General features: G+C 37.4%; 1 protein-coding gene and 1 pseudogene across 1 annotated transcript; one reads left to right on the top strand and one right to left on the bottom strand.

Moving 5' to 3' along the window:
* The window catches only part of LOC105001220, a 29,005-nt pseudogene extending 25,740 nt beyond the window's left edge, over positions 1–3,265 (bottom strand).
* A 6,703-nt stretch (positions 3,266–9,968) lies between these two features.
* LOC105001221 (putative olfactory receptor 2B8) lies at positions 9,969–10,907 on the top strand. The gene has a single exon (XM_010857389.1). It carries the CDS (start codon positions 9,969–9,971, stop codon positions 10,905–10,907), a length of 939 nt encoding a protein of 312 aa, XP_010855691.1.
* Positions 10,908–11,653: the final 746 nt, after the last annotated feature.

The following is an 11,653-nucleotide window of genomic DNA, read 5'->3' on the forward strand; positions in this document are numbered from 1 at the left end:
AAGTCTTGTAGGTCTTTATGCTATGCTATGCTAAGTCACTTCAGTCGTGTCCGACTCTGTGCAACCCCATAGATGGCAGCCCACCAGGCTCCCCTGTCCCTGGGATTCTCCAGGCAAGAACACTGGAGTGGGCTGCCATTTCCTTCTCCAATGCATGAAAGTGAAAAGTGAAAGTGAAGTCGCTCAGTCATGTCCGACTCTTAGCGACCCCATGGACTGCAGCCTAACAGGCTCCTCTGTCCATGGGATTTTCCAAGCAAGAGTACTGGAGTGGGGTGCCATTGCCTTCTCCGGTAGGTCTTTATAGAACCATTCAACTTCAGCTTCTTCAGCATTACTGCTTGGGGCATAGACTTGGATTCCTGTGATATTGAATGGTTTGCCTTGGAAGTGAACAGGGATCATTTTGTTAGTTTTGAGATTGCATCCAAGTACTGCATTTTGCACTCTTTTGTTGACTCTGATGGTTGCTCCATTTCTTCTAAGGAATTCTTGCTCACAGTAGTAGATATAATGGTCACTGAGTTAAATTCACCCATTCCAGTCCATTTTAGTTAGCTGATTCCTAAAATTTTGATGCTAACTCTTGCCATCTCCTGTTTGACCACTTCCAGTTTGCCTTGATTCATGGACTTAACATTCCAGGTTCCTATGCAATTTTGCTCTTTTCAGCATTGGACTTTACTTCCATCATCTGTCACATCCACATCACATTCTAGATAATGTCAAATTATTATCCAACATTATTTTTCCAATTAATATTTGCAACATCAAGATGGAAATAGGAAGAAATGTTAATTGCAGGTCTGTAATTCCCTTCATCTCTGGACACCCTATGCAATACTAATCTTTACTTGACCTCCTTATAAATATTACAATGGAATTTAACTAGTAGAGAGATTACTGAGAAAATTCTACTCTAAGAGTATTTTAAGGAAAAGATAATTTCTCCCTATGGGTAGAATGTTATTTAGAAAAAACTGGCGTTTATGGTTCTATGGGAAATGCTTGGCCATAGCATGTAAATTAGTTATAGAAGATCTGTATACTTGTCTGATTAATGGCATATAAAACCCAAGATACTTCAAATTTAAATAGCTTTTCCTGAGATAGCTTATACTACTAATTAGAAGTTGTCTATTAGTTTGAAAGAAAATGTGTTCTAGTGGGGAAAAGAGATTATATATTTTTTGAAGCTGCTTTTGATGGTACAGCTAAAGCCTTCCATGGACAGATGCTAATTAATTCTGCCTTTTGCCTGTATAGTCAAGTGTATAAGTTGTTTTGAAATTAATTGATCTTCAAACTTCAAAACACACAATATCCATCAAGTTTCCTTCAGTTTACTTTAACAATTATAGCTATCTTGTTTAACTCAGTCATGTGGAAATAAATGCAAAATTGAGTTGAACTTAAACAAACCATGGAAGTTTTATTTAAAAAGTCAATAATTTTTCTGTTTGTTTATGTAAATCATTACAACTTTCAGATAGAATTTGAATAATGTCATAGAGGATTGGTAGTTTTTCCTTAGCCATATTAGAAGTTTGGGAGTAAAATGTGGTGGCTGACTTTTAATATATTTACCTTAAAGATTAGATAGGAACTGCCTAATTGGTAACTCTGTGATCCATTAAAAGTTGGTTATGAATATTAGATAAAAATTAATTTACTTTTAAAATTAAGAAACTTAATGAATTCTTATTTATATATGGATAATTTTTTTTTGCAAAGGTAGAAAAAAATCTCAAGTGTTTAGTAAAATATCTAAACAATTAAAGAGGAGAGTTAAGGTAACTGAGAAGTCAAGGGAATTATCTGACCTCTGACAATTATGAGAAGTTATAAAAGAGGCAGGTTAGGTATCCTCTTGCATTCTCCTTGATATTCATTTTCCCTGAGGATTGTCATCTCTGGGCAGCTAGGTGACATCAGCTAATTAACAGTTCAGGACATACATTCCTCAGAGACTTCAGTCAGGTAAACTATTTTAACCAGACCAGTTTTACTGCAGTTTCATACCAATCTCATGCTTTCATAATGAGCTCTCCATCATAGAGCCAAGACATTATATTCAGAAGGAATCCTGAGAGTTTGAAATTGCCTTCCCATGTCATCCTACCAGCTAGACACAATGCTGATCTTCAGTATCGTGTGAAGATATTTGAAGTTATCAAGAGAAAGCATCTTCTTGCTTAAGGAAATTTAAGGACATTCCAATTCCAAGTTAGCAGAGTCAACTTGTGTACCCATTTCATACAACCTGCATCCTTAGTCTATAGACCCAGGTTCCAATGCCCAGTACTGTATTAAAGGCAGGAACTGGAAATGAGATAGGGAACGAGCTTAGGACACTCACATAAGGGGAATAAGACTGAGAGGACAGGAACTCGATCTCTGTGGTACTTTAGAAATTGGTAAGTGAGTTTGTTTTCAGTTGCAAGTGTTCCTGAAAGGCTAAATTGAGTAACATACATGACAGTTGGCAAAACAAACAGAAACTCCTATAGAAATTCACCAAATTTAAGAACTCAACTTAAGTGTTCCTTATGGAAGCCAACTTTGTGTTCCCGGGTCTCAATATGGATATATGAAACAATTTAAATTCAGGATATTTGGCTGTCATAAAACATGTCCTTCAGTAATTGAATAATAGCATATATGTGAATGTGAACTTATTAGACTATACACTTTCACTTTTTCCTCAGCTCCTATTTGCTGTGAAATTGCAGAATGTTTCTTAAAGTATATTGTCAATATCTGTAGTTTTAAAATGTTCATTTTCTCAAAGAAATGAACATAAGTAATCTTCCAAATGCTGGTTTGACAGTTACAACAATGAATGTCCATTTGTTGGTAATTGTGTCAATGCATTTTTGAATTTATTGTTAATGAAAAATGATCATTCTTCAATTGAGGAGAAATATCAATTTGAGAGGAGAAACGTGGGCCAGAAAAGGTGATCTGAATGTTTAATTCATTGGTGAATTAGGCAAATGACAATTTTCTGATGGCCTTGCACTGAGGTGATGTGTATTGTACACTGGTGACTGTCCTTTCATCCTTGCACACACTTATGAATGGACTCTACATTTTGTATGAATGGACTCTAGGTTTTGTATGAATGCTTTCAGTGTCCAGATCAGATCTTTTCTACTGGCTGGCGGGTGCACTGGTCCACACCATATTTGTCATGAGTATTGACCGATAGCTTCAGAGCCCATTCCTTCTTCAGAAAATTGCCATCATTGAATGGGAGCCACATTGCCAGGAGGTCTCCTGAACTTGGTTGGGGCAGCTTGCAGTCAATGACAGATCCTTGGGATATATAAAAGATTGCCTTTGGGTTAAGTGGAGCTACATCTGACACAATGCATGCTCAACAGCTTGTTATTCTGTATACTAGTAACTAGTCACATTTAAATGACTAGGTATTTAAATTAACCTGAATTAAATTTAAATTTAAACTTTCATTCCTTAGCTGCCACCCTTGAAATGCTCAGTCAGCAACACGTGGGTAGCAGTGATTGTATTAGTGAAGATAGAATACTTTTTATCAGCATAGTTGTTGGAGAGTCCTGTTCCAGATTTCTCTGGGACCAGGCTTATTCTATTCCATTTGCGATCACATCCTTGCTTAGCAGCATTATTTGCTCTATTTTGCTCTTTGATTCTCTTTATCCTGAGAACATTCGATCAATAAACAGCTTGCAAAGGAATTCCTACTTCAGCCTCTCCTTCCCAACCTGGCCAAATGTTGTCCATAGTGATTAGAACTGTTATTTCTGATACCATGATAGACCCATTTGCTCCTCATTTATAAGTCCTGCATTGCCATTAGGGACCAGTCCTAATGTATTGGAGTTAAGCTGAGACAGAAGATTATTAAGGCAAAGGTGATTCAGTTATGGCTCTGAGGTTGCAGGGATTTTGTCTGCACCTTTTCAGGATTCCTTGAGGAACTGGATAGGGTAGAGTTTGAACTTGAAATTTATCAGTGAATGTTGCATAATTTGAGATCTCTTAAAGAGACATTATCTTGAGATCTTTTGTCTTTAAAATGTTTGGTTTGCACAGCAAGTAGCTAGTTTTCTTGAAATACTTCTTCCACTACAATTTGAGTTATATTATTGTCAGTAATATACAGTTATTATAACTGTAAATATACCTCTAGCACTGATATGTGTCTGTATTAAACATTTAACCTCTCTCACTTGATGTCTCTTCTCTTAATTAGTATAGTAGAATTGTGTTCTTGTGACATATAATTTCTATTATATTCTTTTAAAAAATAATTGTTATGTAAGATGTCATCTTTATTTTGTAGAATCTGTTCAATTTTACCCACTTGATATTTTCTATATATACACACATATACTTTGATTTTTTCATTTATTTCACTTTTGTATCCAAGTATTTATTGATATGTAGCTTGTATAGCAGAATTTGCCTATTTCATGTCATATCATGATGGTTACCAAGGATAGTATTTGTTGTTCCTGTAGCTAGGATGAATGTGCTTAATATTTCTAGTTTTTATTATTTATGTAGTTTGTCTCCTACATATCAGTATTCCTTATTACGTTAGGTCAGTTGATATGTATTTTAACATAGATGATAATTCCCAATTAAAGAGCAGAATTCTTTAAATGTGGTAGGAAGGAGATAAAAATTTCCCACTTAACCTCAGCCAAATAATATTCCTTACCTTGGAACATTGCCTTCTGCGGTTGTGCAAACAGCTTTAGGAAGGGTGGGTGCTGAGTAGGGAAGGAGCAAGGGATTGGTGTGACCCAGGTCAGCAGAATGTACTCTTGAGATCATTGCGATGATGCATCTTGAAGTTTCCCATATCTGGTGTCCTCAGGAAGGGATAATTTCCTGAATTTCTTTAGAGAAAAAATATTTAAAGAAGCAAATATGACATTGGTATCCTAATTACCTTCCAGTATAATCTCCACTTGGACCGGAATCATTTGTAACATACAAAGACATTACATTCTTTTTTTCTGTTTTAGTTGGTGTTGCTTTTGTTTGTTGTCTGACATTAAATTTTTCAGTCTAAAATCATTGATTTTTAGACCTGTCAGATACCTGGTCATTCAGCATCCCTTTTCTAATAAATGAATATTACTCTGTATAATTGCAAATGGTTTGAACAACTTCATCTTGACAGGATTTTATCTTTTATCAACTGCCTTTCTGGTCCTTATTGATATGATGATAAAATATATCATCATTTTATTACACTGGTCCATTTTTGTATTGGTGTTTTCCTTTGAAGAAATAACATTTTATATTTGCCCTTCACTTTGGTGAATGCTTCCTTTATGAGGTACATTTAGAAAAATTTTCCAGCAGTTCATCTAGGATGAATGTGTCAGTATTTGTATATATGTTCATGAGACTGAGCCATAGGTTGTATTTGCTCTTCTGAGAAAGTGTGTCAGGGAATATATCCTGTCATTGCACATTTAGACTGTCAAAAATTTATAATTCTATTATAAATTTTTTTCTATATAGATCTGTGAATACCACAGACCACATTCTTATAAGAAATCAAAGGAAGAATGAAATCTTATGAAATTGTAAACCCTGCCATGTGCAGTGGTGTCCTCTGAATTTTAATATATTCATGTCTGGCAATAAAGAGATATGTTTGCTAAAAACACAAACTTTGACATCCAAGAGACCTAATTTTTGTTTACAAATTTAGGATTTTAATAATCTTGGATAAGCTGCTTAACCACTTTAGTCTATTTCTTCAAATATAGAAGGGTAACAGTAATAAATGTCAAACTGTTTTGGAGATAGTTGAGATTATGCATGTAAAAGTTGTAGTGCATATCAAACAATCAACAATACCAACAGTGCTGGCATTATTACTATTATTTTCAAAACTATTTCTGTATTTACTCATTTAATTTTTGACTGCACTGGATCTTGGGTGCTGCTCACAGGCTTTCTGCAGGTGCAGCGAGCAGAGGCTACTCTCTAGCTGTGGTGCGCCGGCTTCTCAGTGTGTTTTCTTCTCCTGTTGTGGAGCACGAGCTTCAGTAGTTGTGGTGCAGGAGACAGTAGTTGTGGCGGATGGGCATAGCTGCCCCGCGCATGTGGAATCATAGTTGTCCTGCTCATGAGGGATCTTCCTTGACCAGGGATCAAACCTGTGTCCTTTACATTGCATGGCAGACTCTTCACCACAGGACCCCCAGGGAATCCCAGCATTATTAGCTACAAGCAGCATATCTTTCCAGCCTTCAAATTTTGGAGACTTTAATTTTTCAAACTTTAAATGTGAGAATTTTTAATTAAGTATTGTTTTTGGAGGTGTGTGAACTAGTGCTCTTCCATACTGTTCTGTGATTGAGTGTTAAGTTAGATTAGCTTAATCCTTCTCATACATGATGTATTAAATTTCTATTATGTGTCCTTTTTATATTTCAAACCATCTGATCTTTTTTTTCTTTCCTTACCACTAAAGTATGGGACATGGAGGACATTTACACCATTGATGAAGGAATATTCCCCAGGGCCCCTCCACCACTACCTCTTCTTTCATTTGAGTCTTTGTGGTTGTTGTTCAGTCGTTCAGTCAGGTCGGACTTTGCAACCCCAGGAATGCAGCATGCCAGGCTTCCCTGTCTTTCACCATCTCAAGTTCATGCCCATTGAGTTAATGATGCTATCTAACCATCTCATCCTCTGTTGATGCCTTCTCCTCCTGTGCTCAATCTTTTCCAAAATCAGAGTCTTTTCCAATGAGTTGGCTCTTCACATCAGGTGGTGAAAGTATTGGAGCTTCAGCATCAACATCAGTCCTTCCAGTGAACATTCAGTGTTGATTTCCTTTAGGATTGACTGGCTGGATCTCCTTGCAGTCCAAGGGACTTTTGCAGTCCAAGAGTCTTCACCAGTACCACAATTCAAAAGCATCAATTCTTTGGCACTCACCCTTCTTCATGGTTCAATTCTCACATCCACACACGACCATAGTTCTGAGTGTACGGACCTTTGTTAGTAAAGTGATGTCTCTGCTTTTAATACACTATCTAAGTTTGCCACAGCTTTTCTTTCACGGAGCAAGGGTCTTTTAATTTCACGGCTGCAGTCACCATCTGTAGTGATTTTGGAGCCCAAGAAAATAAAATCTGTCATTGTTTCCATTTTTTCCTCATCTATTTGCCATGAAGTGATGGGCCCAGATGCCATGATCTTAAGTTTTTTGAATGTTAAATTTTAAGCCAGCTTTTGCACTCTCCTCTTTCACCTTCATCAAGAGGCTCTTTAGTTCCTCTTTGCTTTCTGCCATCAGGGTGGTATCATCTGTGTATCTGAGGTTTTCAATATTTCTCCAGTCAGTCTTGATTCCAGCTTGTGAGCCATTCAGCCTGGCATTTCACATGATGTACTCTGTATATAAGTTAAATAAGCAGGATAACAATACACAGGCATGATGTACTCCTTTCCCAATTTTGAAACAGTCCATATTCCATGTTTGGTTCTAACTGTTGCTTCTTGTATGAAACCTGCATACAGGTTTCTCAGAAGACAGGTTAGGTGGTCTGGTATTCCCATCTCTTTAAGAATTTTCCACAGTTTGTTGTGGTCCAACAGTCAAAGGCTTTAGTGTAGTCCGTGAAGCAGAAGTAGAATTTTTGGGGTATTTCCTTGCTTTTTTATGATCCAACTAATATTGGCAATTGGATCTCTGGTTCCTCTGCCTTTTGTAAATCCAGCTTGTACATTTGGCTCTTACTTTTCCTTCATTAATGGGCTTCCCAGGTGGCACTAGCGGTGAACAACCTGCCTGCCAATGCAGGAGACAAAAGAAGTGTGAGTAGAAATGTGGGTTCAATCCCTGGGCCAGGAAGATCCCCTGGAGGGGGGCATGGCAACCTACTCCAGTATTCTTGCCTGGAGAATCCCAAGGACAGAGGAACCTAGTGGGCTACAGTCCACAGGGTCACAAAGAGTTGGACGTGACTGAGTGAGTAACACTTTCACACTTTTTCCTTTACTCAGTTTTTATTAACATTTATTTTATGACAATATTGTATCAATTTCTTTCACACAGCAGCGGGTCTACACCCAATTCAGATTCAAAGTTTGAAAGCCTTAGAAGAATTAAAAATGCACTATGTGCCTAATCATTTGAATGCAATAGAACTGAATTACATACTTTCTTATGTTGCTTAAGTTAATGTATGATCATGAAAAAGTGAAAGTGAAGTCGGTCAGTTGTGTCCAACTCTTTTCGCTCCTTTGGACTGTAGCCCATCAGGCTCCTCTGTCCATGGGATTTTCCAGGCAAGAATACTGGAGTGGGTTGCCATTTCCTTCTCCAGGGGATCTTACCAATCCAGGGATCAAACAGAGGTCTCCCGCATTGCAGGTAGACTCTTTACCATCTGAGCCACCAGGGAATACCAATGATCATGTCTATGCAATAATAAATAGGTAGATGAATATGGTAATCAGCTAACCTTAGGGCTGGTGTTGCGTTTGGTTTGATGTAAGTAATGTTTCAAGATAGCTCCCAGAAAGGTGCATATGTAAAATTAACCTAATGTAAATGGATGTTCTTAGATTTTTATAATACCAAAGTGTACTTTTCCTTATATCTTCCCTTGTATTATTAATACTTTTAGTTTTACATCCTATCTTTGACCTGTCATTGCACTGACAGTGCATCTGTGTTTGTATATATTTATCTATCTAAATATTTATCATAGGGAGTGTTGTACACCATTACACTTTGTGCACAGATTACACAATTGGATATCTTTAAAAAATATTTATCTTGATTAAAATGTTGATAGCGCATAATCCTATCTTCTTTAGGAATTCCAGGCTTTTAGTTGCTGATAATACGTGAAAATGAAATCAACAGAAAGAAGAGGTAAGTGATGATCACTGGGTTTTGAACTTCTGCTGTGAACTGACTATTTTTGTTATTTAGTCACTATGTCATGTCTGAGTCTTTATGACTCCATGGACTGTAGCCCACCTGTTTCTCTGTACTAGAGTGGGTTGCCATTTTCTTCTCCAGTGTATCTTCCCAGTGCAGGGACTGAGCCCACATTTCCTGTATCTCCTGCATTAGCAGGCAAGTTCTTTACTGGTGAGTCATCAGGAAAGCCCATGAACTGACTATGCACAGTGAATAAAGTTTTGGAGTTCTTGTTAAATTGGTGTAGTAATTTTAGTTATCTCAAGGGCAAGCGTTAAGCACTGTAATTGAATGGTAATATTTTCAAACTCTCAACAGTTTATTTTTTACTACTATACAGAAAGATTGGAGTATAGCATTCACAAATATAATGTATTAGGAGTAGAGAGACAACAATTCTGCCAAAATGTTTGCATGCAGCACTCTTAGTGATACTTCAAATGTAATATAATCTTTGTATAAGTACATTCTAGCTTATACTATTCTATATCTGAATGCATTTTAGAGATTTTTTGTATTATTCAATTACATGTGAGATATATACACATACAGTTACGTAGAATAATGAAAAACATATTTAAAATAAACTTTCTCCCTCTGTCTACATCTTTCTTACTCTTTCTAATCATTCTGCCTTGATTTTTCCTTACTTCCAATTTCTCTAAAATGTATATATATAATGATTGTACTTCAATCCTATTAATCTCAATCTGAAAGACATATTATATCTATGATTGATGCAAACCAAGTTTCATTATTTGATCTTAGTATTTTATTTATTATTTTCTTGTATTAAATATCAATATATAACTTTTTGTGAATAGTATATAACTAATTGAGTTAATATATATCAATTTCAATGGGTACATGATTTATTCAAATAGTTGTATATAAAATCCTGTGGCCATGCCTTTGAACATGATAGATTTTCCTCTTCAACACTGCTCTTTCTTGGAAAATACCTTTTATAAATTGCTAAATGCCTGGTTTGACAGGAGCCTTGTGCCAGCAAAGGATGGAACAGAAAAATGGAAGTTCTTTCACTGGGTTTATCCTACTAGGTTTCTCTGACAGGCCTCAACTTGAGCTCGTCCTCTTGGTAATTCTTTTGATTTTCTACATCTTCACTTTGCTGGGAAACACAACCATCATTGCATTGTCCTACTTGGACCCACGTCTTCACACCCCGATGTACTTTTTCCTCTCTAACCTGAGTTTTTTGGACATGTGCTACACCACCAGCATTGTTCCCCAGTTCTTGGTTAATCTCAGTGGAGCAGACAAATCCATCTCCTTTGGTGGTTGTGTAGTTCAAATGTTCATCTCTCTGGGTTTGGGATGTACAGAATGTATTCTCCTAGGAGTTATGGCAATTGACCGCTATGCAGCTGTTTGCAGGCCCCTTCACTATACAGTAATCATGCACCCTCGTCTGTGTGCCTTGATGGCTTCTGCTTCATGGATCATTGGTTTTGCCAATTCCTTGTTACAGACAGTGCTCATCTTCCTTTTACCACTTTGTGGGAGAAATAAATTAGACCATTTCCTTTGCGAGATCCCTCCTTTTCTCAAACTTGCCTGTGTTGACACCACCATGAATGTGTATATGACCTTTTTTGGCAGTGTCATCACTCTTCTCACACCTGTTTCATTAATCATGTTCTCCTATGGTCGGATTGTCAGGGCCGTGTTAAGAATAAAGTCCACTGCAGGGCAGAGAAAAGCATTTGGCACGTGTGGATCCCACCTCACGGTGGTCTCCCTGTTCTTTGGCACAGCCATCTCTGTGTATTTTCAGCCCAGCAGCAGCGACTCCCAGGATCAGGAAAAGTTCATGTCTCTCTTCTACACTGTCATTATCCCCATGACCAACCCCCTCATATATACGCTGAGGAACAGGGATGTGAAGGGAGCGATGAAGAAGGTGCTTTGGAAGGACTCTGACTCCAGATGATGGCTGAGGGGGACAGTTTAATGGAAAGACTTTGAACGCCAGAACTATTCAGAGATATATGTATGCCCCATGAGTTATCTAAAATTTCCTTTGGCAACTCTGCAGGGAATTTGTCTCCTTCATTCCTGTTGAAAAGTGAATGTTCGGATTCTAAGTTCATGTATGCATTTCAACTTCCAGAGATGCTGTTTCAATGTTCTGACAGCATCTGCTTTGTAGTTACTGTTTTAACAGCTCCAAAGATTTTTATTTGCACTCTCATTTGGGTACATTGTTCCACATCTATTTGCAAAAAGACATGCGTTTATATTATATGAAGCCAAAATAAGAACATAAAACCACTGAAACACTGTAAGGAATATTATTACTAATATTTTCTAGGAGTTACTAGAAAATAACATTCATTCGTTTATTTGGATCATGCCTCTACTGAAATTCCATGGTTTGATGATTTGATCAGACGTTTTTCACTGATGTAGGTGGAGCACTTGTGGGGAAAATAAAGTTGAATCTCAAAGAAAATCTTGCTGCATTATTTTTGGCAAAGCCATTCAGACATCAGGTGCAACTGTAACCTAAGCAGTGCAGCCGCCATATTGTGTAGGATCACTTCAGAGACGGCCGTGCATAGGAAATGGCACCCCACTCCAGTACTCTTGCCTGGAAAATCCCATGGACAGAGGAGCCTGGTGGGCTGCCGTCTACGGGGTCGCACAGAGTCGGACACGACTGAAGCGACTTAGCAG

This window comes from Bison bison, unplaced genomic scaffold (assembly GCF_000754665.1).
Source record: "Bison bison bison isolate TAMUID 2011002044 unplaced genomic scaffold, Bison_UMD1.0 scf7180017864379, whole genome shotgun sequence".
NCBI classification, from domain to species: domain Eukaryota; kingdom Metazoa; phylum Chordata; class Mammalia; order Artiodactyla; family Bovidae; genus Bison; species Bison bison.